Below are 20,724 nucleotides of genomic sequence, written 5' to 3' on the forward strand. Positions count from 1 at the left end.
AATTATTAATAATATTACGAAAAGTATCTTTCAACTGTAATATGAGTAAAAATATATAACAAAAATAGAAAATAAAGATTTTAAATAGGAAATTAAGATTTTAACCTGGATTTTTTTAGTAAATAATTCGATGTAAATTTATATACTACTCTCTAAAATCTTTGGAGTAAAATTTAAAGAGTGACAATTGAATCAGTGTTGAAAAAAAAGTGGCTCAATTGCCATTTTTTTTTTAAAGAGAGATTTTACTCTTTCATTAAATTCCATTCTGAAGATTTTAGAGAATCAAATCCAATCTTACAAACTATGCGCCGAATTTAATTTTCAATCTTGAAACGCAATTCTAACGGAATTATTAAAATGTTAATATTGGCGGACGAAGAAAACGGGACGATATGTATTAAAAGAATCTCCATATAGGAATATCGCGAGGACGGTCTATCCCGACGTACTTCGGCGTATCCCTGCGAGCGGCTACCCTTGCCGGCTTCTATCGTATCGTTACTTCTCTGCTCCACCTCTTGATACCGCTCGCTTTTCATCGCTTCTCTCTTTCTCTCCTTTCGTCCCCGGGATACGTCGTTCTCCTCTTCCCCTCTCTCTTTCTCTCTTTCTATCTCTCTCCGTCTCTCTTGGTAGGTCGGTGGTTCCTGTTCCTGCGGGTATTGATTCGCGTTGGCGGCCGGTCACCGCCCCCGCACTCACTGTCTGCCGGTAGTCTACCCTTGCCCTCCATGTTACGCCGCTATTTCGGCAGTCGATTCCTTTGCAGTCATGGACCGTCGCGAGCAACGTCGCTTCGAACGTTAAAATTTCTTTTACATGTCCTAACTGACCCAATTTGATCTTTATAAGATCCTTGTAAAATCTCTTTATATATAGGTTGGTATTCATAGTCCATTCTTGTTTTAAGATCATCTTAAGTAATGTCTTAAGATGCTAATATTGTTCTCTGATTGATTCATCTTAAGATTGCATTTAAGATAGACTTAAATATAAGAATCGACTATGATAGCCTAAGATTTCCAATCTTACGAATTTTCTTAAATCAGTGTCTTAGGTGCACATTTGGCATATATAATATGTTTCGCGTTTTTATCGCAATAGTATTTATTATAATAAAAGAGAGAATGCGATGAAGAGATCTATCATTCATTATTCGTGTAATTAAAACAATTCTAATAGAGAGGTTTAAAACTTACCATGGATACGACAGGTGGTGGTGGGTTGCCGTTTCTGAGGGCGCCTGTTTGTTGGTTCGCCGCGGGATTGAGATTGTCCTTGGTTTGCTGCATGGGATCGGGTTGGTGCAAAGATTGTTGCGTTTGTTGTTGGTGCTGTTGCTGTAAACCGCCAATACCACCCTGCGGGCTGCCGAGACCAGCTGGTGCGCTATCAGGTGTGCTAACTTGCCGTGCGATTTTTCGGTAATTCTGCAACAAACATTGTACTATTAATTTTTATGTGTCTCGCATAATAAGAAACTCGTGGAAAAACTCTACAATTTGAAAAATGATTTTAGTGTATATTCTGAAATAAATTTACATGGCACATAATTTGAGTAATGTAAAATCTTGTTCAAATTTTTTCTTCTATGCAAAAAAGACGTCTTGATCTAAACGTAGATAGAATTTATGGTTGAATTTATGACTGAAATCAATAGCATGGAAACGATGAGTCACGAAGGGTCTTGAGAAAATTAGACTCAAATCGTAGGAAGAAAGGATGGTACTAAAGCCAGCTATACGGCAGTGGTGACCCTAATGCTAAAAATAACGACACCGCTTAAGTAGGCCGAGGCGGCTGAAATGGTTTCCATAGTTCAACAAGCATCGTCAACTAAGCTGATCATCACTTCCCTACAAATGTCTCCTTTCACATCTCCTTTCGAATTTGACTCGCCATGACGTAGTCGATTTTTCAAAGCTTGATTTGTCAAGCATCAAAATCGCCTTTGCATTTCGATATACGATACGTGTCAAATATGTATTATATTATGTATCGATTTATAAATAGATGGGGATCAAGTAGGACCTACGCTGAGCTCGCAAGGAGAGTTCTTTCCCTTACGGAACATTTGTCACCCAGTGAGTTGCTTGGAGCAGCATTTCGAAATTTCCATTCATATGCATCGCGTTATGAAAAATAAAATATTAAAATACTATTCTTTTCATCTATAACAGAAGAAGTTCTGAACGTTGAACGTTTGAAAATGATCAATGGCGATTCTAAAGATGTAATGTATAATCACGATCGTAAGTCTTTTCATAAAAAATTTCCCATATTGTAGATCTAAAGAGATCCATTTTTTTCATAAAAACAAATAAAAGAAAAAAGAAAGAAAGAAACGGAAAAAGCTGCCGTTTTTATATCTCGTGCAGGTATGTTGGGTCGATAAACCTTCATTGAATATGTCCAAAAGGGAATGATGGTTTCATTGAAATGTCAATCATCGATTAGTAAGATGTAAGACAAGACGACTGACCTTTTTCAGAGAGACGGTTCGGATTAGCTGGTACTCTCTCATCGTCTACTTATTTTAGATCTTGTTACGATTCACCTTCTCATACAGATGTGGGCGAATAGCCAATTATCCAGGATCATCCGCGCGTAGTTTTCAAGATTCGGAGAAAGAGAAAGACAGGAGAGAATTCAGTTCCCGCAGTTTTTCGCTTCACTTTCGATTAATGTTACTATATTCGAAATATTATATACAAATATTTTACGATAAATTGAAAAATACCCTCTCTAAAACTAGAGCGAACTGTCACTGTGAAGAATAAAATCTTACTTTTAAAGATTATAAAAAAATTGAATAATTTTGTTTTCAAGATTGCCTCAGTTTTCACTCTTTAGAGTGAGATTCCACTCGAAAGAATTTAAAGAGCAATATCGAGTATTGTTAACGTTTTCATATTGAGGACTCATCGATGGTGATATTTTCATTACCAATGATAATCGAGTCGTGATTGGTGAAAATGTTGACTGATTTGGATTGCCAATTACTACGAAGCTTGTATTCCAGAGCAGAGAGCTCTGGAAATAATCGGGCATGAAGCCCTGTGTCAAACCACGTGGCTGGCGCGTGGGCATTGACCGACCGCCACCAACCGATTTCAACGTCAGCGTCGGCCATTCCACTCGTGGTGATTCACATTTTGTTGACTTAAGCCAAATGAAAGTATAAGTACATACGATACTATCGCTTCATTGCGCTCCTTATTTTTTTTTATACATTCTGTGCAACGCGACACGATTTTCGACACCAATTTATTTTAGAAAGATATTAATATACGTCACAAAGTGATATATGAAAAGTCGGTATTAGAAAAGAGTAAGGAAGAAATAGTTTCTTTCATCAAGAATAGAGATTCCAAATTTAGAATGTAAAATTCTGTGTGGATGATTTCTCATTTATTAAACCCTAGTGAAGTTTTTGCAATTTAGTACGCCTCTAATAAGTCAGTGGATATTTTATTCTTTTCCAAGCGTCTCATACGAGTAGCTTCACTCAATCGATCGCATTACTCGCAGGTCAACGCGTATATTTTTCTCCGTTATAGATCACCTTGATCGCCGTCTGGTTTCTGCGCGCGAGTGCGAGTACGAGCGCGCGCAGTGATGGAACAGCAAAAAGTTAATAAACGAGCGGAATTCGTGACGTTTCGTCGGACCGCCGACAGCGGCGGAGGACACGTCGTTTGACCTAAATTCCGCAAACACGATAGACGAATGCCGACTTGCGTAATCGGTAGAGCATAATTCGCGAAGTCGAATTTCGCGCTCAATCGCGCGTTGATCCTTGAAGCGCAAGGGCCGCGTTTTATCTTGCGTAATCTGACGTGTTAAAATTGTAACACATCTCTACAGCAGCGACTCATTATGATAATTTATGCGGAAATTAAATTGTTTACTAAAGAATACGTATACAATAAAATGGAAGGTCAATTCTTGCAAAGCAATAAGTAATAAAGATTATGAGGGTCAAATGATGAATATGTAAGACTGTTATAAATGTAATGTATATACTTAAAAATATGGTTTCGACAATACTGAGTCTTCTTATTAGTCAAGAGGCAAATGATTATAACATCGCGTAAAAGTTTGTAAATAAAAATAAGAATCAATACGGATAAAAACGATTGAGGACAAATAGAATATTTTGTTCTATTTTGTCCTAATTTTTATTTATATTAATTTGTATATTTATGAATTTTTAAACAATATGTTATAACTCTTTGCTCTTGGCTGATAAAGGAACTTACATTAGTGTAGTAAAAAAATAACACATCATTGTTCTATTTTAAGAGCGAATACATTAAATTTATAACTTCGCTCTCATATTTCTTTCTATTGTATTAAATCAACTTCGACAACAATCGATAACGTAATCTAAGCCTGCAGCTTTGTATAAAGTTAATTTAGAGAGAGCGTTACGTACAGGCTAAATCAATTAAGCGATGAAGTTTCGAATCCGATTGCAATTTTTTAAAGATTTATATAACAGAATTACGTGTGACATTGAAAAAAAATATGAGCTATCGCTTAATATCACATTCACATATACAAGTAGCTCAGGCTCGAGGCTTTTTATGAATCATTCGGTTTCTTTTTCTTTGTACACGTCGTGAAGGAATCGTATTGCGACATCATAATCCACGCTATCGCTTCGAGTCTCTGAAGCACTCCAAAAATATAAATACGACTGCAGACTGATGACGAAATATCAAATCATCAGATTTCTCATATTCTCCATTCTGTTTTCGTCGATTTCTCAATTTATTTAATATAAATATAAAAGAAACAGTGTAAAAATACGATTCATCGAGTTTTGCCGGCCGGTCGATGAGAAGCGGGAACATTGCGCTTGTGGAGGTGCGCTCCAAACACGTGCCAATTGCGCACTGTCGACACTAAGAGATGAATTAAAAAAGTAATATTTCATCATGCAATCTCGAATAAAGAAGAGAGAGAAAGAGAGAGACTCACTTTTTCACGACAATGTTCTTTACAGGCCAATGCTTCGCGCCTGAACACACTTGATCTTCTCCTCTAAAATCTTGCCTGGAAGCACTTGAAACACGAATGGGATCACTCGTAATCGACTCCGTTACGTATGTATGTACATATGTCGTTTCCTACGTTTATTCTTCACGCGCGCACCGTGATTCCTCTCTCGATTTATCGGCAGCGACACCCACACCACCAGCGTGGTAAGAAACCCGTGCCAGAAACTGCTGAGAAACTGCTTCCCACCGGAGAGGATTCGCGCCGGAGAATACAACCCTGAGTACGCTCGAACTTGTTCAACTAACCGATCGAATCGATCGCTCTCACACTCACGAGAGAGATCACTCTGGTCGCGGAGCGATCCGCCGAATAACTCCCATGAGACGCCTCTCCCTTTTCCTCCGGTACCTCCCTCCCTCCCCCCGCCAGGCCCCGCCGCTCCTCGTCCCTCTTGCTCGCATCCCTTCTCCCTGTTCTCTCTTTCTTGCCTCTTCCTCTTCCTCTCGTGCCTCTTCGCGCTCGCCGACTGCGTTCCCACCTTTCTACGCTCCCTCTTCATCCTCCCCTCGCCCCGCCCCCTCGCTCTCTCTCTCTCTCTCTCTCTCTCTCTCTCTCTCTCTCTCTCTCTCTCGCTCTCTCTCTCTCTCTCTCTCTCTCCCCCATTCGAGAGCACGAGCGCGCAATCGCACGTGTGGGTGTGCGCGGTTCGTGCCTCGTTGTTTCTCTCCCACGACTCGCTTCCCCTTATCTCCCCCCCTCCCCTCACTGAGGCCTCCGCGTCGCGCGTTATCGCGGCGCGATATCGCGAATTCCTGCGTCTCCTCGCGACGCGCCGATTTCTGCCATGACGGTACGATCGGAAGTATGAGCAAGGGAGGTCCAATCAAGGAGTATCCCTATGAAACGCTCGGAATACATAAACATCTTTTTTCCAGCGAGATAAAAAATTTTTTTTCTGATGTAAATCTTCAACGATATACCGAAAAAAAATTGAAGTTGGATTGTAAAACAGGAGATGATTACGTTTGACTGTCTCTCGTAATTATCTTTGAGGATTCAAGAGAGTGATTCTATGTCGAACTTCTGACCGCTACATCGATCGCTTCTTCCACTTCGACATCTTCGAACGTGTAAACAAGCTTCGGCGGTCTACCTCTCCATCATAAAACAACGACACGACGCCGTTTCTTCCATGTAGAACAGCTCGCTTCGCTCGGAAACGCTCGTGCACGCTCGTGTCGATTTTACATGACCCCCCGCTCTTCTTCGTGTCCTTCCATTCCCTCTCTTTCTGTACTTTTGTTTTTCTACGGCTCTTAGTCTGGCGTTTTCAACTGTCTGGCGTTCCTAGCTAACTAAGTGTATTCAACTGTATCCAATATTTCTTCGGTATTCAAAAAAAGAGAAAATGAAGCGCTATCGATTTAATAATAAATCAGGATGACTTTTAGTTATAATTTTAGATTTAGTTACAGATTTATGTTTGAAAAATGAGTAAACAAATTCAAATAGAATTATTTAAGCACTATAAAGATTTAGCTTGACCGTTTAAGGCCTTTATTTCTAATTTGTTGTATTCACATTATGATTTAAAAAAAAAGAAATTACTTTGTTTAATATCGTCAAATAATATTTGTTGGCTTTAAAATCTTATTACAACGCTTCTTAATCCCCCCGAGTTGAGATGCATCACTCTCGTAAGTTTTCTCACAATGTTGGAAGATTAAACTACACCTAACTACTCAAACTATGCTATATTTCAACAATATTATATTACGTGTATACCTACATTATATTGTATATTATAGGTCTGACAATTTTAACAGCATTATTTACGAGCGTAGGTAGATTAAACTTTCCATAATAGCTACGCGTCTCATAATAATAATAAGAGGGGAAAAAATATCGGAGTATTATACGAGAAAAACACGCTTCAAGTATTGGCGGGACGACGTCGTGCTCCAACAGTGAAGTGGAGAAGAAAGGAAAAACAAAACTTGCGTCGCGAAATTGCTATGGCTCTCCATAGGTAGACGATGGGAGCAATAAGGGCCGACGTTGGTGTTGGTATCACCGCCACCACCGCCGTTCGCCGTCGCTGCCGTTGACGACGACGGCGGCGACGACGACGGCGGCGACGACGACGACGACGACGACGATGACGACGACGGCGGCGATAGAGAGGGGATGGTTCACCAACACGTCATTGTAACTGGAGGTGGCTGATACGACAGAGGGGGTAAAACGTGGCCGGTGGTGGGGCAAGAGAATACCTGCCGCCCGCGCCATCAAGAGAAATGTTTATGTATCGGAAGGAACGAAAAGCGCTCGCGCGTTCTAGCGAGGACATTAAGCGTGGATAGAGTCGAGTTAATAATATATAATTTTTTAGTTTTTTTTTTTTTTTTAGAATTGCTCACAAAATAGCTATCCGAACGCTCTTTCGTATTTGAAATTTAAAACGGTCGAAATCGCCGAAGATGTAAGGTTTGATCTAAGAGTTAGTATATAAAAAGAATAAATTTGCCCGTGTCTTTTACGTAATTTGAAAAAGAAAGAAGACAGATGTTTCAATCAGTTTCAATTGCTAACGGATAATCGATCCGACCGGGGAACTCATCCCTCCGCAGGCGTCATTAAGAAGACCGACGCGGATAGAGAATAGAGATGCCCTGAAAGAGGTCAAAAGGGCCGGCATGGCAACGCGCTCAGCAACAAGTTGCAGGGACGTTAATAAACGAGTCCTCGAAAGACCGCCTCACGATTTTATCCTTAAGCCTTCCTCAGCTCGCTGATCTTTGCCAGCCAAGGATTTTCTTCGTCTTATTACTATATTATACAGGACGCTATCACGTTTGTGCATCTCCTTCTCATTTTTTAGGTTATATACTTTTATATACGTGTGTATGTTTATGCTGTACTGTTGCAATACGATGATGATTCATTCAAAATAGATCTGAGAAGAGAAAACAGAAGGAACACGCATTAAAGGAGAAAAAAGAAATGAGAGACGTGTTTATTTGGGATTTAGCGGATATATACAAGTGTTGGCCCTATCTCATTTTACCAGGGCGATTAAATATAGGAATGTGGAACTATCTTATCCACATGTTGACTGATTAGATAAGAAAAGGCCCCGTGGGTCGCTGGGCCGATTTCTTCACGCTACTAAACCCGATGAATAATGGAAAATTCGAGAAAGAAAGAAGACAATAGGAAATTACATCTCGTTCTTGTATTGAAAGGGGAGCTCAAGCGTGATCGAAGTGAAGATCTTATGTCAAGCAACTCGACTTTGAATTGTGATTCAGCTTGATAGTATAATGATCAGAGGGTTAATCGTGTAACTTTTTCCCTTACGCGAAAATGGGAAAAGTGAAAATTGTACGTATGAATGTATACACACATATACACACACACACGCGCGCGCGCACACACACACACACGCACACACGCACACACACACAAAATTTTCATTCCCATTTTAGGGAAAGTTACATGATTGATCCCTGCACACTGAAAAAAAATATAGTCAATTTTAATAAATATTTAGTTGAATATTGCCAACTAAATATTTATTAAATATAAAGATATATTTATTTGATACAAGAAATGTTAATTTGATTTAACAATCATTTTTTTTTATTGAACAAATATTTACTTACTGTAAGTAAATGTTTAGTTGGCAGTATTGAGTTAAATATTGAGTTAAATATTTATTAAAATTAACTATATATTTTTCTCAGTGCAGGCAACATCGAGTTGAACATTGACATCCTTGCCTTCGCGAAAAAATGAAAATGAAACGCTGTACGCCTCAAGCATGGCGAAATAAAGTTGCTCGCGCCGTCATTTCGTCGCATGCGTGCTCAAGTCCTCACGGCAGCTTAAGGCACAAGCGGATTTTAAACATGGCGGTGCAGTAACGCGGACAAGCGCAACGTGCGTCGATCAATACCACCTTGCTTAATATCAATTCTGAAACTCCGTACAGCCGGTACCGAGAGATAGCTGGCCTGCGTCAGCGAAGTAGGGTTAAACACATTACAGCGCGGCATCTCAGGCAATTAAGAATATAAATTACTAGTCATCGATTTTCGGCGATCCATTTCGATAGACAATAAATTATCAGTTATTTTTTTCACCATCACACAGTTCGCAATTAGCCTTAAAAGTCTCCGAAACTGACGATCCATTGGATCCATTCAAATTATAAATCTTTGTCAAAAATGTTAAGCAATTCAATTTTCTTTGTTACATTTGCAAATTTAGATTATTCTTATTAAAATTTTTATACTTGATATTAATTCCTTTTTATATAAGCTACATCATTCTCTCTGGCTTTCAGAAATTAATTAGTACCTTCTAATTAACATTTAAATTAAATTACAGACCCAGCGTTAGTAACTGTATTACAGATTTTGGCGTCAGCTCCGGAGGATTGATTTATCCTTGAATCGCTCTGCAGGAATATATCCAAGAATAAGTTAACGTGACGATAATACTCCCCGCGATTTATATAAGGGATTTTGAAGTTAGAATACAATACAATAATTCTGTATTTATTATTATAAGCGTTATATATAAGTTATTATTCTATTTAAAAAAAAAAAATATATATATATATATATGATTCTATAGTTATCAGTCACGTTACGTGCCATTTATATTGTCAAGTTAAGAATTGAATTATGGAAAGTAGAGTTAAATCGAGATGCATTACTCACCCTCGTGGCGCCCTTGCCTCGTCCCCTCCCGCGTTCTCGGAACGCCCCTTCGCCGGTTTGCAGGTGGTACAGGTGCTGAAAACGAAAAGGGAGCTGTTAAACGCGTGGGTGGATTACAATTTATGGTCGGCGGGATCGCCGTTTATCGCCGCATCGCGTTCGGCTATCGTAAAATCAAGGCAACCGTATCGCCTCAATTGACCTCGTTAAGTTCAATAGAACCGGTAATAAAAGTATAACTTCCATGGCCGGAGCGTGTTAGATTAGATTCTGGACACGCGGTGTATATAAAGTGTTTCCAACTATTCCAGGATAGAAAGGCACAGATGCATTGAATTCGGCTGACATAGATCGTTGAGCAAATCTCGCTACTTATCCGCCAACGTTTCTTTTTTTTCAATTCGATTTCTTTATCCTTTTTAATATTAATTATTTACCTTAATAATATATTTTGCGCAAATAATTCCTGAGAAATTTAATTTATTATACTTTAATCCATGTTTTGTATATCATGATGATAAAATAATGACAACGCGACGTATATGAATATGAAGCTTTGTAATTATTTTTTGGCGATTTTTATATAATATCATTGTTCAGAAGAAATACAAAGCTTTTGAATATTTTTCTATTTTCAATATCCTATGAGATAGAGAAGACATCTTCGTTGCGCGTCGATAACATTATTGCTTTATCCACAAACTTTTTTTTATAAATTGTGATAACAAAATTTACTGAAAAAAAAAAAAATATATATATGTGTGACATTTTGGTGTTGCAATAAAATCATGCAACGTCATAAAAATTATTGTCTCTTCAATAATAAAAATATTTCATACGAATTATATAAAATACCTACAGAAAACTGCATTATCTTCAGAAAATTAGTGCTTACCGACATAGGATAAATTCCTTCGAGAACATATGGTAACTGCAAATAAAAGCTTACCATCTTTATCGACGAGTGTGACAAAAAAGAAAAACAAAAAAAATTATAGAAAGATAGAATCATGCATACTAATTATACGATTGCGTGATTAGTAGCTCATTAAATGTCAAAAATAAAAATTGTTCAGATATATTTTTAGAATTATTTTTGCAGAATAAATAATTATGAAATTAAAATTTAGATAATACAATAAATGCAAAAAATGGAATGTAAAAATTGAAATGTATATACAACATTTAAAATAAATTAAGCAATAATTAAGTAATGAAATGAATAATTAATATAAGTTAAAAAATTACTGACTAAAAGAACATTAGTTAGCATAGGCAACTGATGTAAAAAACTTTTCAATATTATACATCGATATCGAACGCTTGAACAAATAGCGAATTTGATACATTTTTAATTAGGAAACGTAGAAACTTTCTCCTGAGAAATGGATATTTGTCCACAATTTATTTTATAATGAATCTAAGTTTGAATCTTAAATTTGAAATAAAATAAGAAATTTATTATATCTTATTTACGGAAATTTATAATCTTTAGATCGCAACTGATTAATTATCTAGATTAGAATCATGATTATTGCATTTTTACATCTTTTATCGACACGCAATTCTAATCATTGCATAATTATATACTACCATTTTGCGCCATTTTGCAAAGAAGCAGTGAAAACAATTTATTAATATCTGACGACTTTTCCGCACTCAAAGAGGCAGGCGTAATCTGCCATGCGATGAGGTCAAGATTGGTTTGCGAGGGTGAGGATGAGGGTGAGGGTGACGAGTGAACATCGTGATTCAAAGGCAGGCGCGGAAAAACGTCCCCTTTCGCGGCACAAGCACGTATACATACACGCACACACGCGTGGGCGATTATGGTCTAATTCCCTTATATGCGCATTCCTAGCAACCTGACTGCCTTACCTACCAACCTACCTGCCTCTTCGCAAGGCAACGAGGAAAAAATGCTCGGGTGCATCATAAGCACACGCTCGAAAGATAGGGGCGGCGGAGGCCCTCCACGATTCCACCCCATCCCGCCTCTAGTGAAGAAAATCTATGTGTATATATCTATGTTCCCTCTCGGGCCTTTTCTCCCGCCCGCGTAGCTTTCTCTCGTGCGGGAGGAAAACAGAGAGAACGCGAGAGAGAAAGAGAGAGAGAGAGAGAGAGAGGAGGGAGGGGAGAGAGAGAGAGAGAGAGAGAGAGAGAGAGAGCCGAGCAGGGTGAAAAGGAGGCAAGGCAAATGTCAATATCGACGATGCATCGTTGAGAGGGCGGGAATGAGAGCGTAATTAATCGTCGAAGCCAAGAAATCTTTTCCCTCTTTCTCTTCCTCGTTCGAACAATTCACCGGCGTCTTTCGGTGTGCATCTCCACATGGAAAATCGCACACATATAAAAAAATCAATAAGGAAAAGACGATTTAAGCCCTGATCTCTCATTTATTCCTCTAGTCTTTCATTTGTCCCACTAATTCTCGTTGTTATAATAGAACAGGAGTTTCGAATGCCTCCATGGCTCGTAACGTAAACAGTCCTTTAAGAAACAGCCCCTATAAGTTACGTTGCATCGAGAAAGCAAGGAGGCAGTCTGGTGGCAGCCGGTGCTTATATTTATTTAAGTTTCAACGACATCAAGCATTTGCCCTCAGAGAAAACGTTGTGAATGTCAGCCCGCTTCTTAGCGCGGCACACATCTGCTATGCGCACCTTCTGAAAATCACGAGACTTTCAATTTGCAGTAATTTAAAATAATAATAAATAACCAGAAGAAGAAGAAGAAGCAACAATTCCATGATACTTCCTCTCCCTCTCCCGCCTACCTTCCCACCTTTCCAAATATCCGTAATGTATGCCTGTGGCGTCTCCAGAAATTCGATGGCAGAGGGACAATACGATATGACGAAGCGTAGTAGCGTACATTTTCTCTTATCGGGAGCTGTGCATCTGCCAGTACGAGGAAACGTGTTTACGAAATATTTTAATTACCTTATCGTCAAATCGCCGCGCTCTGGCAGCTGCCGGTCGAAATGCGTGCTTCTAATTGCCGAGCTAGATGGTAGACTTATAGTGCCTGGTTCCTTTTTTTACGGAACGAGGATGTATTACTCGATCAAAGGTATCACGTATTTGCGCAAACGTTCATTCATGCAATCGTAGAAATATTTTATTGAAGATCTTGAATTAATTTTTCTCTCTCGTGCTCCGCGACATGACTTAAAATGGCATCTGCAGTGTTACACGCGATTCTTTTGATACTGTTTGATAATGTTCGAAATTTAAAAGCGTCATCTCTAAAAATTGAGCAATAAAAATTATCGGGAAAACTTTAAATAAATACGATAAAGAAAGTCAAGAACCGTCAAATTTGGATGTTTTCAAAAAATACGTTATTCTTATATTAAATTAATTTATTTTAGATATCCAAATTTAATTGTATTTGAAGTATTCATACATACGGTCGTGCTTAAAATTCATAAATTATTGAGAGCATTATTCATCAATTTCGGGGATGAAAACGCTGTATTTTTTCAGCACTTCTTTTATCAATGAAAATCGTGGAAAATGGGATAGAGAAATACCGTCAAAAAATTACGGATTTTCGTGTTCCACGTACATGTATCCTTCGATTCGTCAATAAAGGCAACCGTCGTCACTTTGGCATCCTGGTAGTCTATATTTCCTTTCTTTGTACCGCGTATCCATTGCGCGCGTGTCATACGCATGTGGAGAGCCCGATAGAATTGTTAAACGGAGGGACTACGAGTTCTGTCATTCGCAAAAAATTTTTGCGCTTGTCATTCAGAGGGAAGCCCTTTTCCGTTTCCCGTTAACTTTCAGCGTTGAAAAACACCTACGTGATATCTCTCGTACCTCAAGTTTACAATGAAATTTTAAGGCGTAAAACCTTTAGGCCTTAAGCCATAAGAAATTGACCAATCATTCTCCTTGTATTCGACTGTAATTGGTCAATAGCTTATGGTTTAAAGCTTAACTACACCTGTTGTGTTTCGAGACTAAAAGGATCGCGTTAGCGATTACGAGAAGTTCCAGTTTAGGACCGACCATTTGTTGTGTCGTTTCTCGGTGTAGCTGGAAAGATCGCGCCGATGTTTAGACGCTGGTTTTTCGATCAGCTGACTTTAATTTCATCAAAACCATTTTCACTGTGCGACAGATGGCCGGCGATGGGACGGACGAAAAAACCGTTGCACCCATTAGAAGTGCGGCGGTTAAAAATGGTAGATACGTCGGATGGAAAGACAGGTTGCCAAGCGTGCTGTGCAAAAAGCGACGATGCGTTGAAATTTCCGCGAATAATGATACTCGTTGTGGAAAACCGGCCGTAATTAACGCCAACGGGAAATCTGCGGTTATTTCTCTAAATTGTCCAATGAAAATAATGGCCGAGTAGAACAGCTCAAATATAAATAATTTCTTTCGTCAACATCAAAAGAGACACATAACAGCGAAACAAGGACTTTGCGATTAATAACGATTATTATATTGTTCTTCGTTGTATTTGTATCCTTGTTTTTCTTACAACGAGAAACTGCTTTTCGATCATTTTCAAAACGACCCAATTAATGGCTCTATTATATCGACAAGAAGTATCGGCGCGGTCACGACTTCCGGAGGTGCACACAACGAACCTTGGACCGCCGGCCATGGCGTCGCCGGTACACGTGTTAGACGGACGAACAAGTAGTACGGCGTGGTAACGGCTTTAATAATTATTTTTACAACGTTTCCGAGTACACGCGGCCTCAGTCCGTCGCGCTTCGCCGACTCGCAGCTGGCTTCCATACAATCCTGCGGCCCATGGCACAAGGGCGGCTACGCATGCAAACCGGCGCGACGCGACGTCTTTCCGTCGAATACAGTCCCTCTTTCGAATTCAAATCGAGTTCAGCGTTTAAATAAAATTGTACTTGGATAGCGTAAATGAATAAATAGAGTTTTAAGAAGATATATATAAGATAAAGCCAAAGATTAATTGCATTGACAAAAAAGAAAAAAAATTATCAAACTGTCATCAGTCTCATCAAAAAGTTAGCTGATCCCAAAGTTCAAGATTAACGAGAAGTTTATTCTATATATGGTAGATAGTTTTATTTCGATGTCCTAGAAAAAAAGTAAGTAAAATTTGTCGGCGTCAACGTGATGACGACGGCTGTATGATTTTCACCGCGTGAGGATTGCGTGGAAAGGGCGGTACTGCGTGCAGACTTGGCCGGCAGGTGTAAGTAATGGAAGTAACGTGCTTTTAAAGCAGGAGGGGAATACTTAATACTTCTTCTGCATCAGGTGCTATTTTTAACGAGGACAGCTATTATCGCGATGTCCCGCGTAATTTCTCTACTTGTCAAAATATTCGTTACAGTTAAATAAAATTATACAAAGTATTACTTTTATCAAGTTTGAATGTATAATAGTTAATTACTTTTCAAGAGTTCATAAATTACGTAGTAAGTATGTATTATCTTAGCTTTTTCTTTTCAATATAACGCATCAAAAAGAACATTCATTTCGAAGAAAGTGAGTGATACTTTCTTCGATTGTGACGAAAGAAATCAACAGTTTATTTTCTTCAGACTTACTGCAAACATAGCTAAATTTCTCCAATGGATAGATCGCGATTGTTCTTCCATGCCAAAATTTTGGAGGGATCACCACGTGGCCATCGCACGTGGTCATGTTATTGTTTTGAACATAAGGGTGTTGTTACTCCTGCCCAGGAGTAGGACAGGGGAATAGGTACGGAGGGTCGGACACCCCAGGGTAGGGCCACCAAGAGGGATTTCATTCATGATCCCGAAAGCCACCCCCGTTGCCCGGCTCCTCCAGAGACTGCGAGAGCAGGGCAAGCGATACATTACCACCAGAAAAGGGTAGTTCCGTGTCGAGGCACATGACGTCTCGGCAAGTGAAGTAGGGGAACCCTCGGATTTGGCCATTTGATATCTTAATACAAAACCCGCGTGGGACGAAGAGGCGTTTGTCGAGTCAAGGACGCCCCCACGTTGTATTTTACTTAACGGCAGTCGCCACCCGCTATCGCCACCTTCGCCACACGAGGCAGTGAGGATAGCTAGGTCAGTTCTTCGCATTAGCATCCCCTGGACTTGAGGGTGACGGCCCTACCATCTTCCTCCTCCTAATAAGGGTGATCGCGGATGGTTAGTTCGTTTAATCGGCCATCCTTACGGTTAATAAAAACGCAATTTGCATAAGTATAGGGAAAGAAATCGTAGAGAAGTTGTCTATTTACGTTTTCTAATGTTAATTATTCTAATGTTAATTATTATTGAAGACTTGTAAAATGTAAATGCTAAAAATATTTGAACGTTTGGCGTCTTTATTGGCTATGGCTCAGTTCCATCAAAGTAAGATTAACTTTAATTTCGATTCAATTTACTTTATCTTTTTCTGATTCTAATCCCTGTCTATCTGATCCCTATCCCTGTTTCTATCAAATGTAGATTAATTTTAATTTCAGTTCAAATTACTTTACATCGTTTTCTAATTTTTACAACTAAAAAAAGATGAAGCGTTAGTTAAATCAAAATTAAATTGCATTAATAGAAACGGATATAAGAGTTAGAGAAAGATAAACGATAAGTATTAAATCGAGATTAAAGTTAATTTTATATTGGTGGAACCGGACTTATGTCGGAACGACTTATGTCGTCTACCAATCAGAGACACAGCCGACTCACCGTGTCATCAAGTTAGTCGTATACGGACCGGTTAAATCGAGCGATTCTACGGGCATATGATGGAGAGGATGAGAAAGCGGGGTGTCCTCACGTTCAAACGCAAATCAACCGACCTGGTTGTAACCCTCTTCAAAGTGTGCGACTACACGAAGGTATAAGTAGGGTGGTTGCGTTAAGTTGCCAAGGTCGAGGTAAATACTTGAGATTGCTTGATCCATTTTATTTCTATAATAAGAACAAAGTGACATTCTATATTCGCACCCATTACTTGAGAGACTGATCCGATTCTTTCACGATTAAAATTGCTACTTTAAATCTCGATGCTTCTTCGGATTGTTTTTTTTTATTTTTTCAAACATGCAAACAAATAAAAGATTTTTATTTACAAAAATCTTCGAATCTCAATTGATATTAAAGATCATGTCCTTTTCGAAGATCAAATGCTATTTCTTCAAGGCACCGAGCCTTGGCAAAAATAATAACGACAATCGGCGCAGAATCGCGCGACGTATATGTACAGATATGTCTCTCTTTTTCTCTCTATCTATCTTCGTATCTCACTCTCCGAAGCGACATTAACTGTCTACTTCCTAACTTAATCCGTAACTTCCGACGCCGCGACAATCTGACATCCTTTTTATTTTCATTGACTCGTTCCGAGCCTCTCTTGTACGGGGGTCTCGTTCCCAGGATTTTTCTATCCATCGAGCGAGTGTGCGAGCAAACGAGCGAGCGGCCATGTTCGTCTCTACCTATTCAATTTATATCGTTGCGTAGTACGCACGTAGTCAGGTCGTATCTCTCCCTCTCTCGCTGTCCCATCTCCTGTCTCGCAGATACGGATGGAACGAAAAAGAGTGCGCCAAATTGACCGACGAAGAGTGACGGCGAGAAGAGAGTGTCCATCCGCGTCCGTCGCTTTCCTCTTTCGAAGGCAAACTTCGGAATCACAGAAAGCATCATATTTTTACTCTCGATCATACTTATCAATAAAATAATCGTCTCTCATTAAAGACATGATAGAACCAGGTATTATTTGTATCTCAACTATTTCAGGTAATTTCTTTATCAGGCACAACGGAGATAGAAATACGTCCTCGAAACAAATTTGTTTAAAAGTCGGAAAGATAAACAGTTCAAATTTAGATTCCGTCTATATCGAGATGACGAAAAAAGTAAGATTCCTTCTCGTATAATGAAATAACGATTAATCTTTTCGGGGTAACATTGCTTCGGCGCGGCGCCAAATGAGAAATTTCCAACTATTAATCGGAAGACGGTACGCAGCCCTCGATTCCGGCGCGCAACGTGCCTTACTTACTGCCTTCCGCCTTTAATTAAAATTGCTAGGCTGCCTGCCGAATGAGCGCTCGCCACCTCAAGAATTCGTTCATAACTCCACGCGAGAGGCAGAAGATATCGGCTAACTGCCGTTGCCGTTGCTACCGCTGCTAGACAACGTATCAGCCGGAAAGCTCGTAATGCTCGATCAGCGTCGTGAACAGTTTGTTTTTCGCTTCTCCGGCCTGGAAAGAGACAGCCTGCCTTCTAGACGGATACGATGATTCATCGCTTTACCCCCCTATCCTACGCAGGGTGTTCTCATCACGCCGTTACTGTCCTCTCCCGGTTTTTCTACGAAAACCGGCGGAATCGATGGCGATCGTCGCTGTCTCGCTCCCAAGGGCGGGAATTGGGATCGACCGGCCTAGCTGGAACGTCGTACAGTAACATATCATATATATCTGCATGCGTGTCGATCGTCGTTTCAGTGGGAAAACGGCGACGTTGCGTGGCAGGACACGCACGTACGTACAGATGCACATATGCACGCACAAACGCACGCATTATATATATATATATATATATATATACACACACACACACACACACACACACGTGTGTGTGTGTGTGTGGTGTGTATATGTACGCATACGCACGCATACAGCCGAAAGATTCGAAGTGGCAGATGTTAAAACGCCCAATGGAAACCGGTCATGTTGATGTAGCTGCCGACGTGCCGCACCGCACCGCAACACGAATCGCTATAAAAATATTCCGCCATTGTCTCGTCGGTCGCTGCTTTTTTTCGATCTATCAACGACCAATCGCAACGCTCCTCACGATTTAAATTTATACCGAGGCATAACAACAACGAGTCGAAATTAACTGTTAAAAACATTGGCTTTCTTTCTTCTAATAAAATCTGATCGTTCCAGTTCGTTCACACCGCGGCAATAAAACGAGACGTAGCGATAATAATAATTATTGTATAGCTTATACCGAGGAACGCGGGCGACATAGTGCTAGGTTTTATAAGGAAGCTATTATATGCCATTAGAGTTTACTTTCGACATAAAGGGACAGAGGTCAACGACATGAGAACGTTGGACTACCTGGGTCCCTGGGTTGCTGCGCAAGGAAAAGCGAGAAAAAGGTTCGGGTGTAAAGAAACGCTGACTTGCATTCACGGTCAAGGTATTATTACCATTTTCGCGCGCGACAGACCGCGACTATGCATATCGTTGCGCTGAAACGAAAGAGCCAATCAATCAATTCCCTGCTGCACTATTCTCGCAATGAGATCTGAGCGAATTGCATTAACCTACAGACATACATTACATACATGTCCGTACGATAATAGCCGCGGTGCCCATCGCTATCTTCTGCCGCTGCGAGTTCTCGTTCGCCGATCACAGCTCCCTTTAATAGTATTTCTCGATCTTATATTCGCGATACTTTAAGTATTTTTAGATTTGTTCTTTCTGTGTATGGCTAAATTAATGGCATACTCGTTATACTTAAAATGAAATAGATATATATTTGAAGTTTGATGAAAGCGACATAGAAAGTTTTAGTGATTGTTTCTAGTTTGGATGCCTCGAATTCTTCATTTTGGCCTTTAAAGAATGAATAACAAAAATAAAATGCATCATGCGGGCAACGTTTCCGAACGCAGTGTAGTGACAATGAATAGGCTTTTTGTAACAGATCTTGAAACATTCTATGGAATCTAATAGCGAATTCGATTTGTCAATTTATGCGCCTTCGTATAAATTGACAAAGAGATATGTTTTATATAAATCTAAAAACTATTAAATTTTTAATACATTTTATTGTGCTGTTTGATATAAAAATTTTGACGTATAACTAGATAATATACACAGAGAAATATCATTTTATTGTTAAAAAAAATGATTACTCAATTTATTTTCTTCCTTTTAATGATTATCTTTAACAAAGAATATTTTCTTGATAGTAATTATAAAATATACTTATTACAAATTTTAAAAGACTCATTATTATATGTTCAAAATAAGAATTAATTTTCTTTGAAGAATATTATTAAATTGATCGAAGAAGAGGAAACTTTATACAATAAGCAAATCGAAATTGTTTTAATTTAATAATCTTGATTGAAATATTAAATTTACTAAGATATATATTTTGAAATAAATTTGATGTGACGAACTTATAGTAGACCATGAATATCTGAAATACTTGATAAAAACAAGTAATCATTTTTGTTACTTGCGTACAGTAAGTATATTTTTGTGTACCCTTACGTTACTTTTTTTTCTTTCGATGTGTGTCTGTGTAAGAAATATTGAAATGCGATAAATTTTGCAAATTTTGCAGAGAAACAAAGATGAAGCGAATGAATTATCTAGATTCTAAATGAAAAGAAGGGCTGTGTTCAATTTAGCATGGATGTCAAAAGCATCCGATCCTCTCTCAACTCACAGCTGTCTACAATTATTATATTTCACATCTCTCTCTCTCTCTCTCTCTCTCTCTCTCTCTCTCTCTCTCTCTCTCTCTCTAAGACTACCATATCGATCAACCGGCACATATATACCTGGGTTTTTGTCGTTACTACGATTCCAGGGAGAACCGATGCTGTGACGCGCATCCAGAACGCATCTATTCTCTTTGTCATGTTAAACACATCAGACGCATCTTGTTACTTACTTACGCGAGCGCCGTTATAGCTCTCCCTCTCCGAGAATATTTTTTCTGGTAATTCCCCTTGCGCGATCAAAATTATTCAAGCTTTTGGGAATTTTTTTTATCATTCCGATATGTAAATATCATAAGAGAAAAAATTTTCTAATCGTTCCTAATAATATCCTTAGAAAGGTAGAGTCCATTCAACGTGATTATTTTCATTGGTCAATATTATATCAACCTCCTTAAAATGGCAATATCCAATCAAAATGTAGCATACATTCAAAGGACATACATTCCACATTTACACACACATATTCACATCAGATTCACACATATACATCATACAGCCATTTTGTGTTG

General features: G+C 39.0%; 1 protein-coding gene across 1 annotated transcript in view; it reads right to left on the bottom strand.

The window, feature by feature from the left end:
- The window catches only part of LOC108691017 (DNA N6-methyl adenine demethylase), a 45,564-nt gene that overhangs the window by 12,037 nt on the left and 12,803 nt on the right, over positions 1-20,724 (bottom strand). The window contains exons 2-3 of the mRNA XM_018198630.1: positions 9,738-9,812; positions 1,203-1,433 (exon numbers count right to left, since the gene is read on the bottom strand). Of these exons, the coding sequence (XP_018054119.1) occupies positions 1,203-1,433; positions 9,738-9,812 (306 nt within the window). The remainder of the gene's footprint in view (positions 1-1,202; positions 1,434-9,737; positions 9,813-20,724) is intronic.

The sequence above is a fragment of the Atta colombica genome, unplaced genomic scaffold (genome assembly GCF_001594045.1).
Source record: "Atta colombica isolate Treedump-2 unplaced genomic scaffold, Acol1.0 scaffold105, whole genome shotgun sequence".
In the NCBI taxonomy this organism is placed as follows: Eukaryota; Metazoa; Arthropoda; class Insecta; order Hymenoptera; family Formicidae; genus Atta; species Atta colombica.